At 42.5% G+C, this 19,105-nt stretch overlaps 1 protein-coding gene across 5 annotated transcripts; it reads right to left on the bottom strand.

Moving 5' to 3' along the window:
• Positions 1-535: 535 nt before the first annotated feature.
• Positions 536-17,843, bottom strand: nca11 (Neural cell adhesion molecule 1-A). 5 transcript variants are annotated; one of them, XM_014155907.2, is made up of 16 exons: positions 17,598-17,843; positions 15,788-15,859; positions 14,156-14,350; positions 13,459-13,596; positions 12,869-13,009; positions 12,612-12,729; positions 12,121-12,275; positions 9,244-9,386; positions 8,973-9,111; positions 6,813-6,980; positions 6,441-6,560; positions 4,683-4,810; positions 4,425-4,590; positions 2,223-2,427; positions 1,966-2,091; positions 536-1,543 (listed from the first exon to the last, which is right to left on the bottom strand). In XM_014155907.2, exons 1-16 carry the CDS (start codon positions 17,656-17,658, stop codon positions 1,504-1,506), a joined length of 2,115 nt encoding a protein of 704 aa, XP_014011382.1. In that variant the 5' UTR covers positions 17,659-17,843; the 3' UTR covers positions 536-1,503.
• Positions 17,844-19,105: the final 1,262 nt, after the last annotated feature.

Genomic DNA, 19,105 nt, shown 5'->3' with positions numbered 1-19,105 from the left:
GTATATATCCTCGCTATTGCAATTGTTATCTTACTGCTGCTCTTTAATTATTTGTTACTTTTATTTCTTAATCTTATATATATATATATATATCACAAAACATGAGACGGTCAGCCAAGCCGATCACTGATCCTGATGACATGAACTACGCAGAGCTCAATATCAGCCCTGCTCCTTCACCCAGTTAAATAACCACAGAGTGAGTGAGACACTCACAGTAAATTCCACAAGTAAAATAATGTGTATCAAAACAGTTGCATAATAACTTGCAAAAAAACATGTACCCAACAATGCAACAACAGGCTTACATTACGTAGTATCTGTAATATAGTAATAACTACTAGGTAAATACAAATATAGATCTGCACTAAAATCTGTTCCCCTTAAAAGGAGGCAGCGGAATAACAAGGCAGAGGATGACGATGCAGTTAACTACAGCCAACTACAATCACACTGAGGTGGTCAGAGAACTTTGATATCTAGACCACAAGGCCTACAGTATGGTAAATTCAAGAAAAGTGAATGAAAAACAGCATGTTTTTAAGTCACATTTTTTAAATAGCAAAATGCATAGCTGTTATACTGTATGTGTATGTACAAACAATATACAGTGTACAATGTACAAAATAAACAGTAAAAAAGTGGATAATTAAACAAATACAAACATAAAATGATTATATGAGCAATTTACAATTTAACAACAGATTATTAAAAAATAAGCACATCATATAGCTCTGTCATATATGAGCTCTGTATATTCCTCATGACTACAACACTTGAAGAGATGTAATTTTGACACGTTGTTATTTGTTAATGTGATTATGCTGTATACTGTATATCAGGGCTGCCCACCCTCTTCCTGGAGATCTACCGTCCTGTGGGTTTTCAGTCCAACCCTAATTTAACACACCTGATTCTACTAATTAGCTGCTCAACAAGACCTTAACTAGCTGAATAAGATATGCTAAATTAGGGTTGGACTGAAAACCTACAGGACAGTAGATCTCCAGTAAGAGGGTTGGGCAGTCCTGCTGTATATTGTTAATATGTTAGGATAAAATGTCCTTATTAAATAATGATATGTCGCTTACAGATTATATTGCAGATTAAAGTGAATATAGACTTCAATAAATAATGAGTTATGATTCAATTAATGAACTACGAAGGTCTCCCTGACAATTTAGAGCAGCCTTAATGTACTGAAATAGAACATGAATGTACTGAAATATAACATGAATGTACTGAAACAAAAAAGCAAGGAAATGTAACACTTAACATGAGATTACACAGGGCTGGATGAAATTACAACAATCTGTTAATGTTAGACATTACAGTTCACAGATGACTTTCCTAATCCTTATCCTTTCTCAACATGGACTGTCCTGGGAACTCTCCAAAAACATTTAACTAAGACCCCTCAACTCACAATACTTCCTCCCTTCTACTTTGACATTTACAGGTTCCATTCTTCAGATACTAGGATGTCACTTCCTGTTCAGTAACTCAGGCCTCTGTGGCAGGATCTCCATTGGGGGACGTCTTCCTGATAGGAAATGATAGGTCAGGTTAGAAATAAAATACAACTCAATACAACTAGCCATGCAAATATTTAATGAGTCATTAGCTCAGTAACTAAATATGCACATGCAAATACAGGAAAATAAGACTGTGTGCCTACTAATTCTGAGAGGGCATTCCTGTGTTCATCAGCTCAAGTTATCAAAGACTCTAGCAGTGGCAAGTGGGTGGTGGCTACCAAACAATTAACATGGGTATCAAAAAATGGCTAAGAGTTTCAATTTGCACATGGGTATAGTAGTTATAATTTAATTAGTCAGTGATCAAACACACTTGCTGACTTATAAGTGTGGAGGTGCCTCTTTCTGCCATTTTTTATGGATCACAGCCCGTTTAGGGTGAGGGTGGGCTGTGTCCAACCCTCTGACATCATCATGGGCCACCTACTCGAATTTGGTGAGGGGTGCTTTGTCGCACGTGACCTCCGCCTCCAACCCATTCTTTTCCCCATTTTGTGTCTGCAGTTTTGGGATGCTATCCCTCGGTATTCCTAGCCCATTCAACTTCAAGTCTCTGCATTGAAGGACACACATAAACTGAGGCTCAGGAGGGTTCATACAGAGAAACACACATAACCACACTACAACCCTCTGAATATGTTACATTGAGGAACAGGCAGACAGTAGGCTAGAGAACAGTGTTACCCATTAGAGGTGCCGTCACCCTCCTCCACAGTCTTCATCCCAGGAACCTTCTGCCCAAACAGCTTGACAGCCAGGAACATCAGCATGCCACAGTGGTTGGTATAGCAACAGGTGGCGTCCACAGCGATCAGTAGCACCAAGAAGATGACTATGACAATGCCTGCCACAGCCCCTTTCCCCATCCCACCCTTATTCATCTTGGCTACTGAAAGGGAAGAAGGGAGGGAAGGAGTGAGGGAGGGGATGAAAGGGACAGAGAGAAGGAGAAAGACACAGAGAGGGAGAGATAATCATATTTAAACCCAGTAAAACATTTTATCCTGAAATGGCATTCTGTTCTGTAACTGTTTTATATCAGAGGTATTTTCCTCTCTCTTGGGCAATAGTCTGTTTTCCAGTATGTGACTGTGGTAAAGCTGTGAAACAGCTCATAAGGAATGACATCACCAAATAATGAACTAATTGCTGGCACCTGTGGCTGTTTGCCAGCTCTGCCCAGGACTCTGGAAAGACTATTTTTAAGGTGAGAGCGCAGAAAGGTGGTAGCGGAGGAGCTGGTCCTTCGATGAACGTGAGGCTCTGTAGCCCTTGCAATTATATTGCACTCACCCTATAATGGGGGGAGGGTGTTATTCGCTGCTGTGTAGGGCTGCCGACGGCAACCAGATAAGAAATATTTTTTGGGGGGTTGTTGCTTAAGGCTAAGGCTACTCAGTGCACCTTAGATACGTACCTACCGTCGGCCTGCAACTTGCCATGCCTGCCAGCTCAGCAAGGGTGCACATGCTCAGACCCCACGGGAGCGTCTCGTCAGCTAGACAAGCTAAATGTTTTTAAATGTTTTAAATGTTTTTAGTGTCATGTCTGTGTCCTATTCTGTTGGCTGAGTCCTGTTAAATGTGTTTCGTTTTTAGGAGTACCTTTTTAAATTACAGTTTGGGTTATGAAGGGAGGACAGAACAGTTATTGTAGGGCTGGGTCCTATATGTGCCTTCATCACTATTGTGTGGGTCTTTTGACTGTTTGAATTGGTCCAAGCACCTGTCTGCTGTGAAGTCACAGCTTGGGTTGTGCCGTGGCGGAGATCTTTGTGGGCTATACTCGGCCTTGTCTCAGGATGGTAAGTTGGTGGTTGAAGATATCCCTCTAGTGGACTGGGGGCTGTGCTTTGGCAAAGTGGGTGGGGTTATATCCTTCCTGTTTGGCCCTGTCCGGGGGTATCATCAGATGGGGCCACAGTGTCTCCTGACCCCTCCTGTCTCAGCCTCCAGTATTTATGCTGCAGTAGTTTATGTGTCGGGGGGCTAGGGTCAGTCTGTTATATCTGGAGTTTTTCTCCTTTCTTATCCGGTGTCCTGTGGGAATTTAAGTATGCTCTCTCTAATTCTCTCTCTCTCTTTCTTTCTTTCTTTCTTTCTTTCTTTCTTTCTTTCTTTCTTTCTTTCTTTCTTTCTTTCTTTCTTTCTTTCTTTCTTTCTTTCTTTCTTTCTTTCTTTCTTTCTCTCGGAGGACCTGAGCCCTAGGACCATGCCTCAGGACTACCTGTCATGATGACTCCTTGCTGTCCCCAGTCCACCTGGCCGTGCTTCTGCTCCAGTTTCAACTGTTCTGCCATGCGGCTATGGAACCCTGACCTGTTCACCGGACGTGCTACCTGTCCCAGACCTGCTGTTTTCAACTCTCTAGAGACAACAGGAGCGGTAGAGATACTCTCAATGATCGGCTATGAAAGCCAACTGACATTTACTCTTGAGGTGCTGACTTGTTGCACCCTCGACAACTACTGTGATTATTATTATTTGACCATGCTGGTCATTTATGAACATTTGAACATCTTGGCCATGTTCTGTTATAATCTCCACCCGGCACAGCCAGAAGAGGACTGGCCACCCCTCATAGCCTGGTTCCTCTCTAGGTTTCTTCCTAAGTTTTGGCCTTTCTAGGGAGTTTTTCCTAGCCACCGTGCTTCTACACCTGCATTGCTTGCTGTTTGTACAGCACTTTGAGATATCAGCTGATGTAAGAAGGGCTATATAAATACATTTGATTTGATTTGAGTTCTGGTGTGTCCTTCACTCTTACATACCGGTTTATTGGAAGGTGGTGGCAGCACTGCGTTACTCTGCTCAATCCAGTATTTGTCCCACCTCTCGAAAGGTCTGAAGCTTTATTTCACTACTACAGTATGCCATAGCAGCTTACCAGGCTGTGGGACGCTGAAGTTCAGCTTGGCGGAGCTGGAGGAGCCGTAGGAGTTGACGGCTAGCACCTCCATGTGGTAGTCTGATTTATACTGCAGGTCATGGAGGTTGATCACTGTCGAGTTGGACGGCAGGTCCTTCTCCCTCCAGTCCTCATCCACCTTATTCTAAGAGAGAGAGGGGGGGGTGTAAGGTCTTGCACACTGTAATGTCTAGATCTTTTGTCTTCACTGAAAAACAAAAACGCATGCATACTCACCAATCTGTAGCGGACAGTGTAGTGGATAATGGGGGAGTCTCCATTGTCCAACTGCATTAAAGGGATTGAGAACATATTGCCCTCAACCTTCCCCTCGCTGGCCACCAGGACCGGGCTGTCTGGTTCCCCTGGGGTGGGAGGGAGGTAGAGGCAGTGTGTTGGTACAATAGGTACAGAGGTCAGGGGTGTTCATGCATCAGACAGCTTACACACAGTGTGAGAAACTGTTGTAGTAAAATCTACTGTCATGTTAGGGAGGTTGGTTATCCATGAAAAATTGACATTTCAGAGTTTTTCGACACGTATCAGTACTTTACCTCCTGCGGGGCCGAATGCCGATGGAATGGGATGATGTCATCAGGAGAGGGGCAATAATGGAGCATGAATAGCCATCAGCGAGTAGGTGATGATGTCATGTGGATGATCATGTGACAGCGGAATGAGTGAATTATGGCAGATTCATATTTCTTCCAGCCAATATACAGCTGAAGTCGGAAGTTTACATACACCTTAGCCAAATACATTTAAATCTAGTAAACATTCTCTGTTTTAGTTCAGTTAGGATCACCACTTTCTTTTAAGAATGTGAAATGTCAGAATAATAGTAGAGAGAATGATTCATTCCAGCTTTTATTTCTGTTATCACATTCCCAGTGGGTCAGACGTTTACATACACTCAATTAGTATTTGGTAGCATTGTCATTAAATTGTTAAACTTGAGTCAAACGTTTCGGGTAGCCTTCCACAAGCTTCCCACAATAAGTTGGGTGAATTTTGGCCCATTCCTCCTGACAGAGGTATTGTAACTGAGTCAGGTTTGTAGGCCTCCTTGCTCGCACACGCTTTTTCAGTTCTGCCCACAAATTTTCTATAGGATTGAAGTCAGGGCTTTGTGATGGCCACTCTTTGACTTTGTTGTCCTTAAGCCATTTTACCACAACTTTGGAAGTATGCTTGGGGTGGAAGACCCATTTGCGACCAAGCTTTAACTTCCTAACCGGTGTCTTGAGATGTTGCTTCAATATATCCACATAATTTTCCTTCCTTATGAATCCATCTATTTTGTGAAGTGCACCAGTCCCTCCTGCAGCAAAGCACCCCCACAACATGATGCTGCCACCCCCGTGCTTCACGCTTGGGATGGTGTTCTTCGGCTTGCAAGCCTCGCCCTTTTCCCTCCAAACATAACGATGGTCATTATCGCCAAACAGTTCTATTTTTGTTTCATCAGACCAGAGGACATTTCTCTGAAAAGTACGATCTTTGTCCCCATGTGCAGTTGCAAACCGTAGGCTGGCTTTTTTTATGACGGTTTTGGAGCAGTGGGTTCTTCCTTGCTGAGCGGCCTTTTAGGTTATGTTGATATAGGACTCGTTTGACTGTGGATATAGATACTTTTGTGATACAGTGAATTATAAGTGAAATAATCTGTCTGTAAACAATTGTTGGAACAATTACTTGTGTCATGCACAAAGTAGATGGCCTAACCGACTTGCCAAACTCTAGTTTGTTCACAAGAAATTTGTGGAGTGGTTGAAAAATGAGTTTTAATGACTCCAACCTAAGTGTATGTAAACTCCAACTGTAGATAGACACTCAAAACAGTAGGCAATATGGATATACTGTAGCTTGACACAAGTAATGCAGTTTGAACAATGATAGTTGGTGACAATTAGTAATAATTATACTGCATTTGCCTAGATATGATGTGGTTGGGAGTGAGGAGAGAGAGAGGAGGAAGAGGAGGGTGACACTCACGTATGCCCTGTGTGCGGACGGTGAGCTCTTCGGAGAAGCCTCCCTGACCCAGGTGGGTCTTTGGGGCAAACCGGACAGAGTAGGTGGTGTAGGGGTTCAGATCTGTGATAACCAGGGGGTCTGCACACAAATAACAGAGTGCATGAACAAACAGATATTACTTTTATATATGTATACACTCAAACTAATCAAACTACTCATAACAAGTCATATCACTAAAATGGTCATCAGAGGCCTCCCCTGGTTTAGGGAAATCAGTGTTCAGATACAACTTCTAGTCCTCAGCGTATTCATTGGCTTCATCTTAAATGTCTCAAACATCATCTACAGTATTTCATGAAATAGATTGGGCACTGAGAGTCAGGTGTTTACCTGTGGACTGGATGACTTTCTCCTGCCAATTGTTCTCACGTCCTGTCTTCCACTGGAGGGTGAAGTGGGTGATGGGAGAGCCCCCGTCCACCAGGGAAGCCCCCAGGGTGAAGTGGACCGATGTGGGCCCTGGGGTGCCACTTACCTGGGATGCTTTACCTGGCCAGGCTGGGGGAGGAGAGATGAGAGAAACATGGAGAACGAGAGGATTGAAGGAGGGGGAAATAGGGAGAAAGTAGGGAGGTGCAGAGCAGTTCAAAGACAGAGAGGTGAAGAGGGAATGAGCATGTCAGAGATGAAATAATAAGAACATTGTCATTAGAAATAAAAAACGGTGAACACCGCAAATGTAAATAAACTCACCAAAAAAAGAAACTGTCAACTGCGTTTATTTTCAGCAAACTTAACATGTGTAAATATTTGTATGAACATAACAAGATTCAACAACTGAGACATAAACTGAACAAGTTCCACAGACATGTGACTAACAGAAATGGAATAATGTGTCCCTAACAAAGAGGGGGTCAAAAGTAACAGTCAGTATCTGGTGTGGCCCCCAGCTGCATTAAGTACTGCAGTGCATCTCCTCCTCATGGACTGCACCAGATTTGCCAGTTCTTGCTGTGAGATGTTACCCCACTCTTCCACCAAGGCACCTGCAAGTTCCCGGATATTTCTGGGAGGAATGGCCCAGCCCTCACCCTCCGATTCAACTTGTCCCAGATGTGCTCAATGGGATTGAGATCCGGGCTCTTCGCTGGCCATGGCAGAACACTGACATTCCTGTCTTGCAGGAAATCACGCACAGAATGAGCAGTATGGCTGGTGGCATTGTCATGCTGGAGGGTCATGTCAGGATGAGCCTGCAGGAAGGGTACCACATGAGGGAGGGGGATGTCTTCCCTGTAACGCACAGCGTTGATATTGCCTGCAATGACAACAAGCTCAGTCCGATGATGCTGTGACACACCGCCCCAGACCATGACGGACCCTCCACCTCCAAATCGATCCCGCTCCAGAGTACAGGCCTCGGTGTAACACTCGTTCCTTCGACGATAAACGCGAATCCGACCATCACCCCTGGTGAGACAAAACCGCGACTCGTCAGTGATGGGCACTTTTTTCCAGTCTGTCTGGTCCAGCGACGGTGGGTTTGTGCCCATAGGCGACGTTGTTGCCGGTGATGTCTGGTGAGGACCTGCCTTACAACAGGCCTACAAGCCCTCAGTCCAGCCTCTCTCAGTCTATTGCGGACAGTCTGAGCACTGATGGAGGGATTGTGCGTTCCTGGTGTAACTCGGGCAGTTGTTGTTGCCATTCTGTACCTGTCCCGCAGGTGTGATTTTCGGATGTACCGATCCTGTGCAGATGTTGTTACACGTGGTCTCCCACTGTGAGGACGATCAGCTGTCCGTCCTGTCTCCCTGTAGTGCTGTCTTAGGCGTCTCACGGTACGGACATTGCAATTTATTGCCCTGGCCACATCTGCAGTCCTCATGCCTCCTTGCAGCATGCCTAAGGCAAGTTCATGCCGATGAGCAGGGATCCTGGGCATCTTCTTTTGGTGTTTTTCAGAGCCAGTAGAAAGACCTCTTTAGTGTCCTAAGTTTTCATAACTGTGACCTTAATTGCCTACCTTCTGTAAGCTGTTAGTGTCTTAACGACCGTTCCACAGGTGCATGTTTATTAATTGTTTATGGTTCATTGAACAGCATGGGAAACAGTGTTAAAACCCTTTACAATGAAGATGTGTGAAGTTATTTGGATATTTACGAATTACCTTTGAAAGACAGGGTCCTGAAAAAGGGACATTTCTTTTTTTGCTGAGTTTAGAGTACCTACACTTTAGCTAAAATCTCCCACTGTTTCCAGTTATTTTAGAATTTTATAGTGGTTTGTGGCTGCTTGTCCCTTTATTGAAAGGTAAAAACTGATTGAATCAAAGTGGACGTTGAATCAACGTGGAAAACTGATTGTATTTGAAAAAAGTAATCAACGTAAGGGAATTTCATATTTTTTTCACCTAAATCCAATGACTTGGTGACATTTTTAGTTGATTTCACGTTGAATTAACATTGAACTGACGTCTCTGTCCAGTGGAATGTTGTGTTAGTGCTAAGTATTATCATAACAGAGTAGGAAGGTCAAGAGTGGCCTTACTCTGCAGGCTGAAGTCTGTGGAGGCGTTGCCAGCAGGACTGATAGCCATGCAGCTGTACAGCCCTCCATCTGAGGGCGTCACATTGTCAATGACCAGGACATAGCCATCCTCCATTCTCACTCGACCTCCTCCAGCATCCTGTGTCCACACAAACACAACCAGACAGGAACTCAGAGGAGAGAAATATAACAAAAAATGTATTCTCTGCCTGATTCTCCCCCAATATTTGTTGTAATTAATGCCACTGTGTGAATGTATCGTCTGTCTTACCACTGTTAGCAGGTGGTCATTGTTGGTCTTCCTGACCCACTGCAGCGCGGGCATAGGGTGTCCTGAGACGTTACAGGACACTGAGATACTCTGGCCTGGCTCCACCTCCATCTTCTCCTGGCTCAGCACTGCTTCAGGATGCTCTGTAAACACGCACAGAGCAAGAGACAGGACAAACTGAGTGCTTTGTGTGACAATAACAAACAAATTACAATAGATAAGAATATGTGTAAATTATTAACAATATATGTGCATCTTCTGTTAAATAGGAAAAATGATTTTGTTGTGTGTTCAGATGGCTTCGAAGACCAGAAAGATATTGGTATTGTATCTGGTTAGGGAGTGAAAGTTATTTATAATAAGGGTTACATGGAGAAAAACTGACCTCTCTGAAATGAAAATGGATGGGCCTCCCTTCAGCAAAATATATTTGGCCTAAACCCTGCCTGAACGCTTGAAAGAAAAAAGTGACCGTCCCCTATACCCAAAATAATAATTCAAACATCAAGTGGATAACAGAGAGCATGTCTACCATTTACCCTCACTTCTTGGACAGACCAGAGCCTTAGATATGAAGTTTTAGAAACTGTTCTGTCTTGTAAGCATTACATGACAGCACAGGAATTTTTATTGCGCACAGGGCTGCGGCCGGGGCCAGAAGGTTGTGGGTTCACAGACCCCCGTGGACAAGAGTATGGGTGGAAAGATTTCCTTTATAGTAAAAGCATTGCATAAATCTATCATCGTATTTGCAGGTCCGAGAAAAAAATGGCCTTTTATGCAATTCTACGTCATTTTACATATTAGCAGAATATGTGTTAATAACACACAAACTACCAAAATTACAGGCCAAGAATGGACAGAGAGTTGTCCCTATTTGTTCATCTTATCATATTTCTCTAATGCCAAATGTCTTGTTTTAAATGAAACTGTCCAAGATAGCAAATAATTATATCTCTGACATCATGAGGAATCTTGAAGTTAGGCCTGCCTACCTTTCCACCCCAGACAGAGTAGGACTACCGACTCCGAAAAAATGTAAGTGTCACGACTTCCGCCGAAGTCGGCTCCTCTCCTTGTTCGGGCGGTGTTCGGCGATCGACGTCACCGGCTTTCTAGACATCGCCGCTCCATTTTTCATATATCCATTAGTTTTTTCTTGTTCCATACACACCTGGTTTTTATTCAATAATCAACTGCATGTATTTAGTCCTCTGTTTCCCCTCCATGTCTTTGTGTGTAATTGTTTATTGTTATGTGGATATTATTCAGGCGCTATACTTTTGTTATGTTCTGTGTTTTTGGCACGTTTAAGTTTTTATGTGCTGTCGTTTTTGGACCGGAATTAAAGTGCGCCTGTTTACTACACTCTGATCTCCTGCACCTGACATCGCCTCTGTACACACCCCTAACAGTAAGTTTTAACTGCTGGCTACTCTTCTTCAATGGCTTAACCCAACGAGAGAAGGTCACAAGTGTTTCCCTAAAAGCTGTCTGTGTTTAAACATCTTCTGTTGCACAGAACATGAATAGATGAATCAATCGATAGTGATAGAATTATACGAACAAAAATATAAACTCAACATGCAACAATTTCAAAGATTTTAGTAAGTTATACTTCATAGAAGGAAATCAGTTAATTGAAATAAATTAATTAGGCCCTAATCTATGTATTTCACATGACTGGGCAGGGGAGCAGCCATGGGTGGGCCTGGGAGGGCATAGGCCCACCCACTTGGGAGCCAGGTCCACCCACTGGGGAGCTAGACCCAGCAAATCAGAATGAGTTTTTCCCCACAAAATGGCTTTATTAAAGACAGAAATACTCAGCACCAACCCTTCCCCTCCTCAGACTATCTCGCAGGTGAAGAAGCCGGATGTGGAGGTCCTGGGCTAGCGTGGTTACACATGGTGTGCGGTTGTGAGGCCGGTTGGATGTACTGCCAAATTCTCTAAAACGACGGCTTATGGTAGAGAAATTAACATTCAATTCTCTAGCAAAAGCTCTGTTGGACATTCCTGCAGTCAGCATGCCAATTGTACACTCCCTCAAAACTTGAGACATCTGTGGCATTGTGTTGTGTGACAAAACTGCACATTTTAGAGTGGTCTTTTATGGTCCCAGCACAAGGTGCACCTGTTTAATGATCATGCTGTTTAATCAGCTTCTATCGTAGAAATATAACTTTGCTCTGTGCTTCTGCAAGCATGCATTTCATAGCCTATAGCCTATAGGCTATGGATCATTTGATTGAGACCACACTAAATAGCCTATTGTTTGACCAGTGGAGAATCAGAGATGAGGGGCGGCATCGGGCACACATCGATATATAGCCTTATAAGCAACTCATTTTAAAACACTAAGAAATATTGGAATTTCATCAATTACAAATTACATGACCCTCCCCAGAACTAGATTTGAAAAAAAACACTAAACCTAGAACTTGACAGAAATTGAAAAAGCATGAACCTTCCCCATTTTCCTCAAAGGTGCCCATTCTTTCCATCAATCTTTCTGAAAACACCTGAAGATAAAAATATATATATATATTCCCTGATGAGAGACACACACTGCTACTTTTCCCTGGTTGAAAATGTTACACGGGTAATGGGTTTGAATGGGATCAAATGGTTTGTTTTCTGAAACAGCTTCTGTTGGCTCAGGCTCACTAGACTGTCTGACAGAAAATGGTTGCTTACATAGAATCAAATTCTCCATGATATCTCTGTATATCAGGAACGTAAACATCTGGAAGGAAGTATTCAAATAACAAGCCATTTTTTATCTGTTATTTTGGAGAAAGCTTAGTCTTAAGAAGCTAAAGCGGTTTGTTTCCAGGGGGAGTGTGTTTCCTGATGTTCTCTAACAAACCACACCTGAGACATCCAGCATGATCATGGCACTGCTCTCTGAGATTTTATTCTTGGCCGTGCAGATGTACTCTCCGTGGTCGCTCCTGACTACGGACGAGATAATCAGCTCACTCTTGTCTGAGTTGTACTTGTAGCGGGACTTATCTGAAGAGTCTGGGCTGAGGAGGGAAGCGCCGACAGACAGACAGACAGACAGACAGACGTGAGGCCTGGTGCTACAGAACATTAGCACGCTGCTGATAAGGAAGTTGACAGGAAGTGAGACACACAGTCAACCACACAGACAGGATGGCACGCCACATTAGTGGTGTACTGAGACATAAATGACCACATAAATATAGACACACTGGAGGCCTTCACCCAAACATACACTTTCCAATACACACTAGTTTTTCTCTCTCTCTCTCTGTGTGTTATTGCAAACTGTTTTGAGCAGGATACTCTGGCTTTACACACATGCACATCAGTGTGAAGAAACACACACACACACTCACACTGTCCAGTTGATTTTCGGTTGGGGGACTCCCTCGACCAGGCAGCTGAGGGAGACATTGGTCTCTGGTCCGGCCGTGGCTTTCTTCACCTCCTCATGGAGCTTCGCTGTGGGAGGAACTACAGCAGGAGGGTCAGAGGAGACATGATTTATTATAGTCAACAACAACGCTCCTAATCCTCTGGTCTATACAGAGTTTGTACGAAATAAAGATCCTAAAATATCCCTTATTCCCTCCTGCACTTTCAGTAACCCCACCGTTGACAGAGATGGAGATGTTGAGCTTTTCGAAAATGGGCCGGTCCTTGATTTTAGCCTCACAGGTATATGTTCCGTGATCCTTCCTGGTGATGTTGTTGATCTGTAGAGAGTTGTCTTTTAGTCTTCTGATCCGACCTGCTGGGAGCAAAAGATGGCAACAGGGAAAAGAAAGATCAGCCCCATCTCAGCATGAGGAACACGTTCTGTCTGCTTAATCATCAATATAACCAAGCTTCAAATAGCAATCACGCTCTCTCTTTAAGGTTGTCAATGGTGACATTCACATGAAACAGGGTCAGGGCTTGTCTGACGGTTATTTTCAGTGTGTTTTGTCCCTCTGGAAAAAGAAGACAGATTGAATCAGATGTTTCTTGGGGAAGAGTCCGGAAAACATCCCTCGATTTTTACGGCAAATCGGATTAGCCTATGAGCTACGTGACCACTTCTGCCCCTCAACAGCCTGTCCACCATTGCCACCTCTCCATCGGTCGCAGGCAGGCAGGCAGGCAGCAGCTAGTGCGAGGAGCTAGGAAGCTAAGAGACCCCCATACCACATGAACAATCAGAACCCAGGGTACCCCTCCTACCTTCAGAGTGCAGTTTCTCATGGTCCCTCTCCCAGTTGACTTCCACCGCCGGCTTGCCAGTGACCATGCAGGTGATGAGCCCATCTTGACCCTCCAGGAACTCATGGTAGGCCGGTGTTTCCCCGAAGGATGGCCGCTCTGGGTAAGTTGAGAGGGATGGAGAGAGTGAAAGGGTCATTGTGTGTGTGTGTGTGTGTGTGTGTGTGTTTTTTGGTTTTACTATCCTCAAGGAAAATTTCACCGGTCCCAACAAGGAAAAAGGATATTTCAGGCTAAGGGTTTAGGGTTAGAATTAGGGTTAGGAGTTGGGTTGGGGGTTTGAGGTTTGGGGCTAAGGTTAGGATTAAGGAACATTTTACTCTTCCCCACAAGGAAAAAAGGCTATTTTAGGCTTAGGGGTTAGGTTTCGGGTTAGGGTTCGAATTAGGGTTTAGGGTTAGAAAGTTGGGGGTTTGGGGTTAAGGTTAGGGTTAGGGATGAGGGAAAATAGGATTTTGAATGGGAATAAATGTTTTGGTCCCCACAAGGATACTAAAACATACGTGTGTGTGTGTGTGACAGAGATATGAGCTATGTGGCATCTGATCTTGCAAGACAACACTAATTAGCTCAATACTCAAACAATAAGAGAAAAACCCTTCAACACTGACTCTTGGTCATATTAGCCAGGTGAAAAGTTTTACTTTAAACATCTTACCGTAGACAAAGATGGTATACAATTTATCATCTCTGTGACCGGATTCAAATTCACATAAGCATTTGTACTGTCCTGCGTCCTCCATCTTGGCATTTCTGATGAACAGTTTTGACGATGTCTCATCCACTTTCTCAACCTGGTAATCTTCAGCATCCTCTCCATCTTTCTGCCAGGTGATGTCTCCTTCCCCACCAGCTAAGAGGGGTTATGTGTGATTATATGTATCATATTTGAAAAATGAGTTAAGGATGTATATTTATATATATATATATATACACAATTGAAGTTGGACGTTTACATACACCTTAGCCAAATACATTTAAACTCAGTATTTCACAATTCCTGACATTTAATCCTAGTAAGAATTGCCTGTCTTAGGTCAGTTAGGATCACCACTTTATTTTAAGAATGTGTAATGTCAGAATAATAGTAGAGAGAATGATTTATTTCAGCTTTTATTTCTTTCATCACATTCCCAGTGGGTCAGAAGTTTACATACACTCAATTCGTTTTTGGTAGCATTGCCATTAAATTGTTTAACTTGAGTAAAACGTTTCGGGTAGCCTTCCACAAGCTTCCCACAATAAGTTGGGTGAATTTTGGCCCATTCCTCCTGACAGAGCTGGTGTAACTGAGTCAGGTATATAGGCCTCCTTGCTTGCACACGCTCTTTCAGTTCTGCCCACAAATTTTCTATGGAATTGCTTTTTTTATGGTGGTTTTGGAGCAGTGGCTTCTTCCTTGCTGGACGGCCTTTCAGGTTATGTCGATATAGGACTCGTTTTACCTGTTTCCGCCAGCATATTCACAAGGTCCTTTGCTGTTGTTCTGGGATTGATTTGCACTTTTCACACCAAAGAACGTTCATTTTTAGGAGACAGAACGCGTCTCCTTCCTGAGCGGTATGACGGCTGCGTGGTCCCATGGTGGTTATACTTGCGTACTATTGTTTGTACAGACGAACGTGGTACCTTCAGGCATTTGGAAATTGCTCCCAAGGATGAACCAGACTTGTGGAGGTCTACCATTTTTTTTTGTGTGAGGTCTTGGCTAATTTCTTTTGATTTTTCCCAAGATGTCAAGCAAAGAGGCACTGAGTTTGAAGGTAGTCCTTGAAATACATCCACAGGTACACCTCCAACTGACTCAAATGATGTCAATTAGTGTATCAGAAGCTTCTAAAGCCATGACATAATTTTCTGGAATTTTCCAAGCTGTTTAAAGGCACAGTCAACTGTGTATGTAATCTTCTGACCCACTGGAATTGTGATACAGTGAATTATAAGTGAAATAACCTGTCTGTAAACAATTGTTGGAAAAATTACTTGTGTCATGCACAAAGTAGACGTCCTAACCGACTTGCCAAAACTATAGTTTGTTAACAAGACATTTGTGGAGTGGTTGAAAAATGAGTTTTAATGACTCCAACCTAAGTGTATTTGAACTTCCGACTTCAACTGTATCCATGTGTGTGTGTGTATATATATATATATAAATTCATACAACTGCATATGCCAGTGTACTAGAATATGCAGAAGACACTCTACCCTTTACATTTTTTTGCTTTATATTGTATTTGTTCAACCATGGTAAGATGTTGCTCTTATGGAAATGCCAGAACATTGTACCAACCTTTGCAGAGGAGCATAACATTCTCACCCAGCAACACATCTGGCTTGCTGGTGATGATTTCCATTTTGGCCTCTGACACAGTGAGGAAGAAGAGCAATATTATAACAACCTTTCAGACACCTAACAGTAACACCACTTGAAACTTCTATATTCTGGAATAACTATTGAAATGGAGAACCTAGAGCCAAACATTTGGGCCTGTCTATCGACTTGACTAAGAATACATTAGTGTGATTAATCAAATACCACCAAACCACACCTGTCATGTATTTTCTACACTGTATCTCTACAACAGACTGTAACGATGCACTCATCAACACTATACATTTCCAAGAGAGATCAGTTGATTGATTTGACCTGGGACACCTGCAGAAGGAGAGAGGTCTCAATTGCTCCTGTCAACGCTGAAGCCCTGCAGATTGCCATCAATCTGGAGATAGTAAGTTAGGCCTACAAATAGGCTCCTAGGGACTAATTGCAGCATGCTGACAGGCGGCCAGGAAAAAACAAGCAGGGACCTTGGCAGTGGTGGACTTCCTGAGCAGCACACTATTCCTTCCTGTACTGAGGCTGAGACAGGCTGCATGGCTGTGGCTGAGAATGGCTGTATGGCTGCGGCTCAGACAGGCTCTATGGCTGTGGATGAGACCGGCTCTATGTCTGCGTCCCAATTCTATTATATGGCCACATCTCCTTCGCCTCATAACTTACTTTCTTTCTGTCTTTGTCTTTGTTGGCCACTGAAAGGTGAAATGGTTGGATAGATTTCCAACCTTTTGCTTTCCTTTCCCCTATCATCAATTTGGTTGTAAAACAAGGTCAGGGGGCTCTTGGAGCCTAAACCAAATTACAGCAGAGGGAAGATATAGCCTTAACAATCACGGCTGGGTTAATTAGGATGAGTTTAGATGTGGTGGAATTAGAATAAGAGTAGTTAGTTGGCATCTTTTTTTTGGCATTTTAAAGATCACTGCCAAATTATGGGCTGGGGTGGATTCAGAAAGCATTTATCTCCTATTACAATTCAGCCTCAGGAACAGATGAGCTTGGACATTGCTCTGGGTACACCTCACACTGATGGAACTCAGTAGAGATAGAATAAAGAAAATATATTTTTTAACATAAGAGATGACCAAACTCAGTATTCTCTCCTATGTCCTTGCATTTGGGATGCTGTAAAGCTGTAGCACCATTTTCATGTACTTGGGGAATGTGTTGAAAGTGCTATATATTGTACATGTAGGGAAAAATAATCCTGCAGCAACAGGAAATGTGCATTATTATGTGGATTATAATGAATTTACATTTTTGTAGGGGTTGATAAATGTATCTTAAGGGAAAATCAAGTCTGAAATGTCAAAGTGGAAATTACAAACTTCAGAAAGCTTTTTAAACACACACCAAGTTTTAAATGTCCTACATCACAGGAAAGTTATCCTGCAACAGGTTGATCAAATTAAGATCCTACATCTGTAGCAGTGATATGATCACCAGATATAGGCTACACCAGCTCTGATATACTGATTTCAAGGGTTTTAATGAAGAAAGTCATTACACTGAATCATACCACATATTCAAAGAAATGAACTCCAACAGTGACATTTTTTTGTCTATACATGTCTATATTATTTAAACTATAGGCAAATGCATATTGACAAATAATGAACAATTAAACAAATAAATAATCGAATAAATACAATTAAAAACAAAAAATAGTCCCACTCCCAACAAATATAAAAGTAGGCCTAATTAATCTGATTATTTACAGAAATATTCAAACCTTGAAGTGTTTAGGATTTTGTATTCTCACCTGAAAAACCAAGGACCAGCATTATGGAACACATTCTCAAGATGAGCATCGATTCAGCCATTTCTACCTCAACGTTGCCACTATGCTCAATGAATGGATCGATGTAGTCCTTGACACCTGCTGCATGCAATTGCGCGCGAAATACAACAGTGGTGGAAACATGTGTTTCATGCTTTTATAGGCAAGAGGTGAGAACCAGGGAGGCAGACAGGGACCCCACAATCTCTAAAATCTCTGCACGCCGCCCTCCCCTGCTAAAATCCACACCCCTTAACATTTTCGGTTCAGATCATGCACCGGGGAAAAATAATGCTGGAAAGTTGCCTTCCCTACCCTATCAGGCGCCACCGCAGGCCCCTGCCTCCGCTCCAAAACACCGGATAAAAGGAACTCTGCACTCCCCACTCCCCCAGGGATGAGATGGAAGAAGATATTTTTATCACTCGACTCCATCAGTTTTAGTTAAAGAGCAAGTTCATCTGAATTCAAAATGTGATGAAATTAAGCTATGCAAATAAAACATGTATTCTTGATTTAGTAAAGCCTTCGTTTCTTGACTACATTTTTCTGTTCCCATCATTTCTGTTTGTAGAAAATGTCACACTTTGTGTCCGATTTCTCTGGAAAGCTCATGTAAAATGTTGATAATTTATGTTCTCAGCATAAATAACACTAGGTTAAAAAATGAGAAAACAATACAATCAAAGTAGCCGAAATTACAGTCTGCCATAAATGGAAAAATAAAGTCTCAGAATAAAAATATTCAAGATGCAGGGATTGTACATAGTTGCACTTATTTTATGGAGAGCACTTATTTTAATTATCCAACTCCAAAGGAAACTGCTACTTGTGCGCTGCACAAGGTATAGATTCGTTTCACACTACAGTAATTCTGACATAGCTGAGAGATGCAGTATGAGACGTGATAAATCGACCATAGGCAATATTTTATACTATTTTTATGGTGCGCAACAATAAGGTTTCCCCGGTGACATATGAAAAATTAAAGGAGAGCCGCACACTCTATGAGCTCAGATGCAATAATTGAATAACCTAATATCCAACGTTTCGACAGACAACCTGTCTTCATCAGGGTATATTCTTCGGGGGCATACCCAGTCAATTAGATATTGTGCTTCGTTAACCAGGTCCTCTGCCAGAACAGCTGAGTTAAACAATTGATGGAATGTCAAACAATTGATAGTGCCCATCCTTCAATACAGAAACATTACAATAATATATTTTCTTTACTCATGATGAAGTAAAAAAAGCAAAATATGTTTTTAATTAGTTAAAAACCAACTAAATTTCCAAATAAAAAGTAATCAACGTGAGGGCATTTCATCTTTTTTTCACCAAACTTTTAACCAAAATCCAATGACATGGTGGCATGTTTTGTTGATTTCACATTGAATTCACGTTAGTTGACAACTCAACCAAATGTAAATCAAAACTAGACTTTGAACTGACGTCTGTGCCCAGTGGGATCCCTCACTTCAAATGTAGAG

Source organism: Salmo salar, chromosome ssa02 (assembly GCF_905237065.1).
Source record: "Salmo salar chromosome ssa02, Ssal_v3.1, whole genome shotgun sequence".
NCBI lineage: Eukaryota > Metazoa > Chordata > Actinopteri > Salmoniformes > Salmonidae > Salmo > Salmo salar.
The sequence above is the reverse complement of the archived record's forward strand: the minus strand, read 5'-3'. Positions and strand labels throughout refer to the sequence as shown.

Excerpts from the sequence above, each read along its gene's own strand:
- nca11 (XM_014155907.2), bottom strand. The coding sequence starts at position 17,658 with ATGGCTGAATCGATGCTCATCTTGAGAATGTGTTCCATAATGCTGGTC. Across the intron at positions 14,351-15,787 it reads TGTTATGCTCCTCTGCAAAG|CTGGTGGGGAAGGAGACATC; the intron begins GTTGGTACAATG and ends AACCCCTCTTAG. Across the intron at positions 13,010-13,458 it reads TGAGAAACTGCACTCTGAAG|CAGGTCGGATCAGAAGACTA; the intron begins GTAGGAGGGGTA and ends TTTTGCTCCCAG.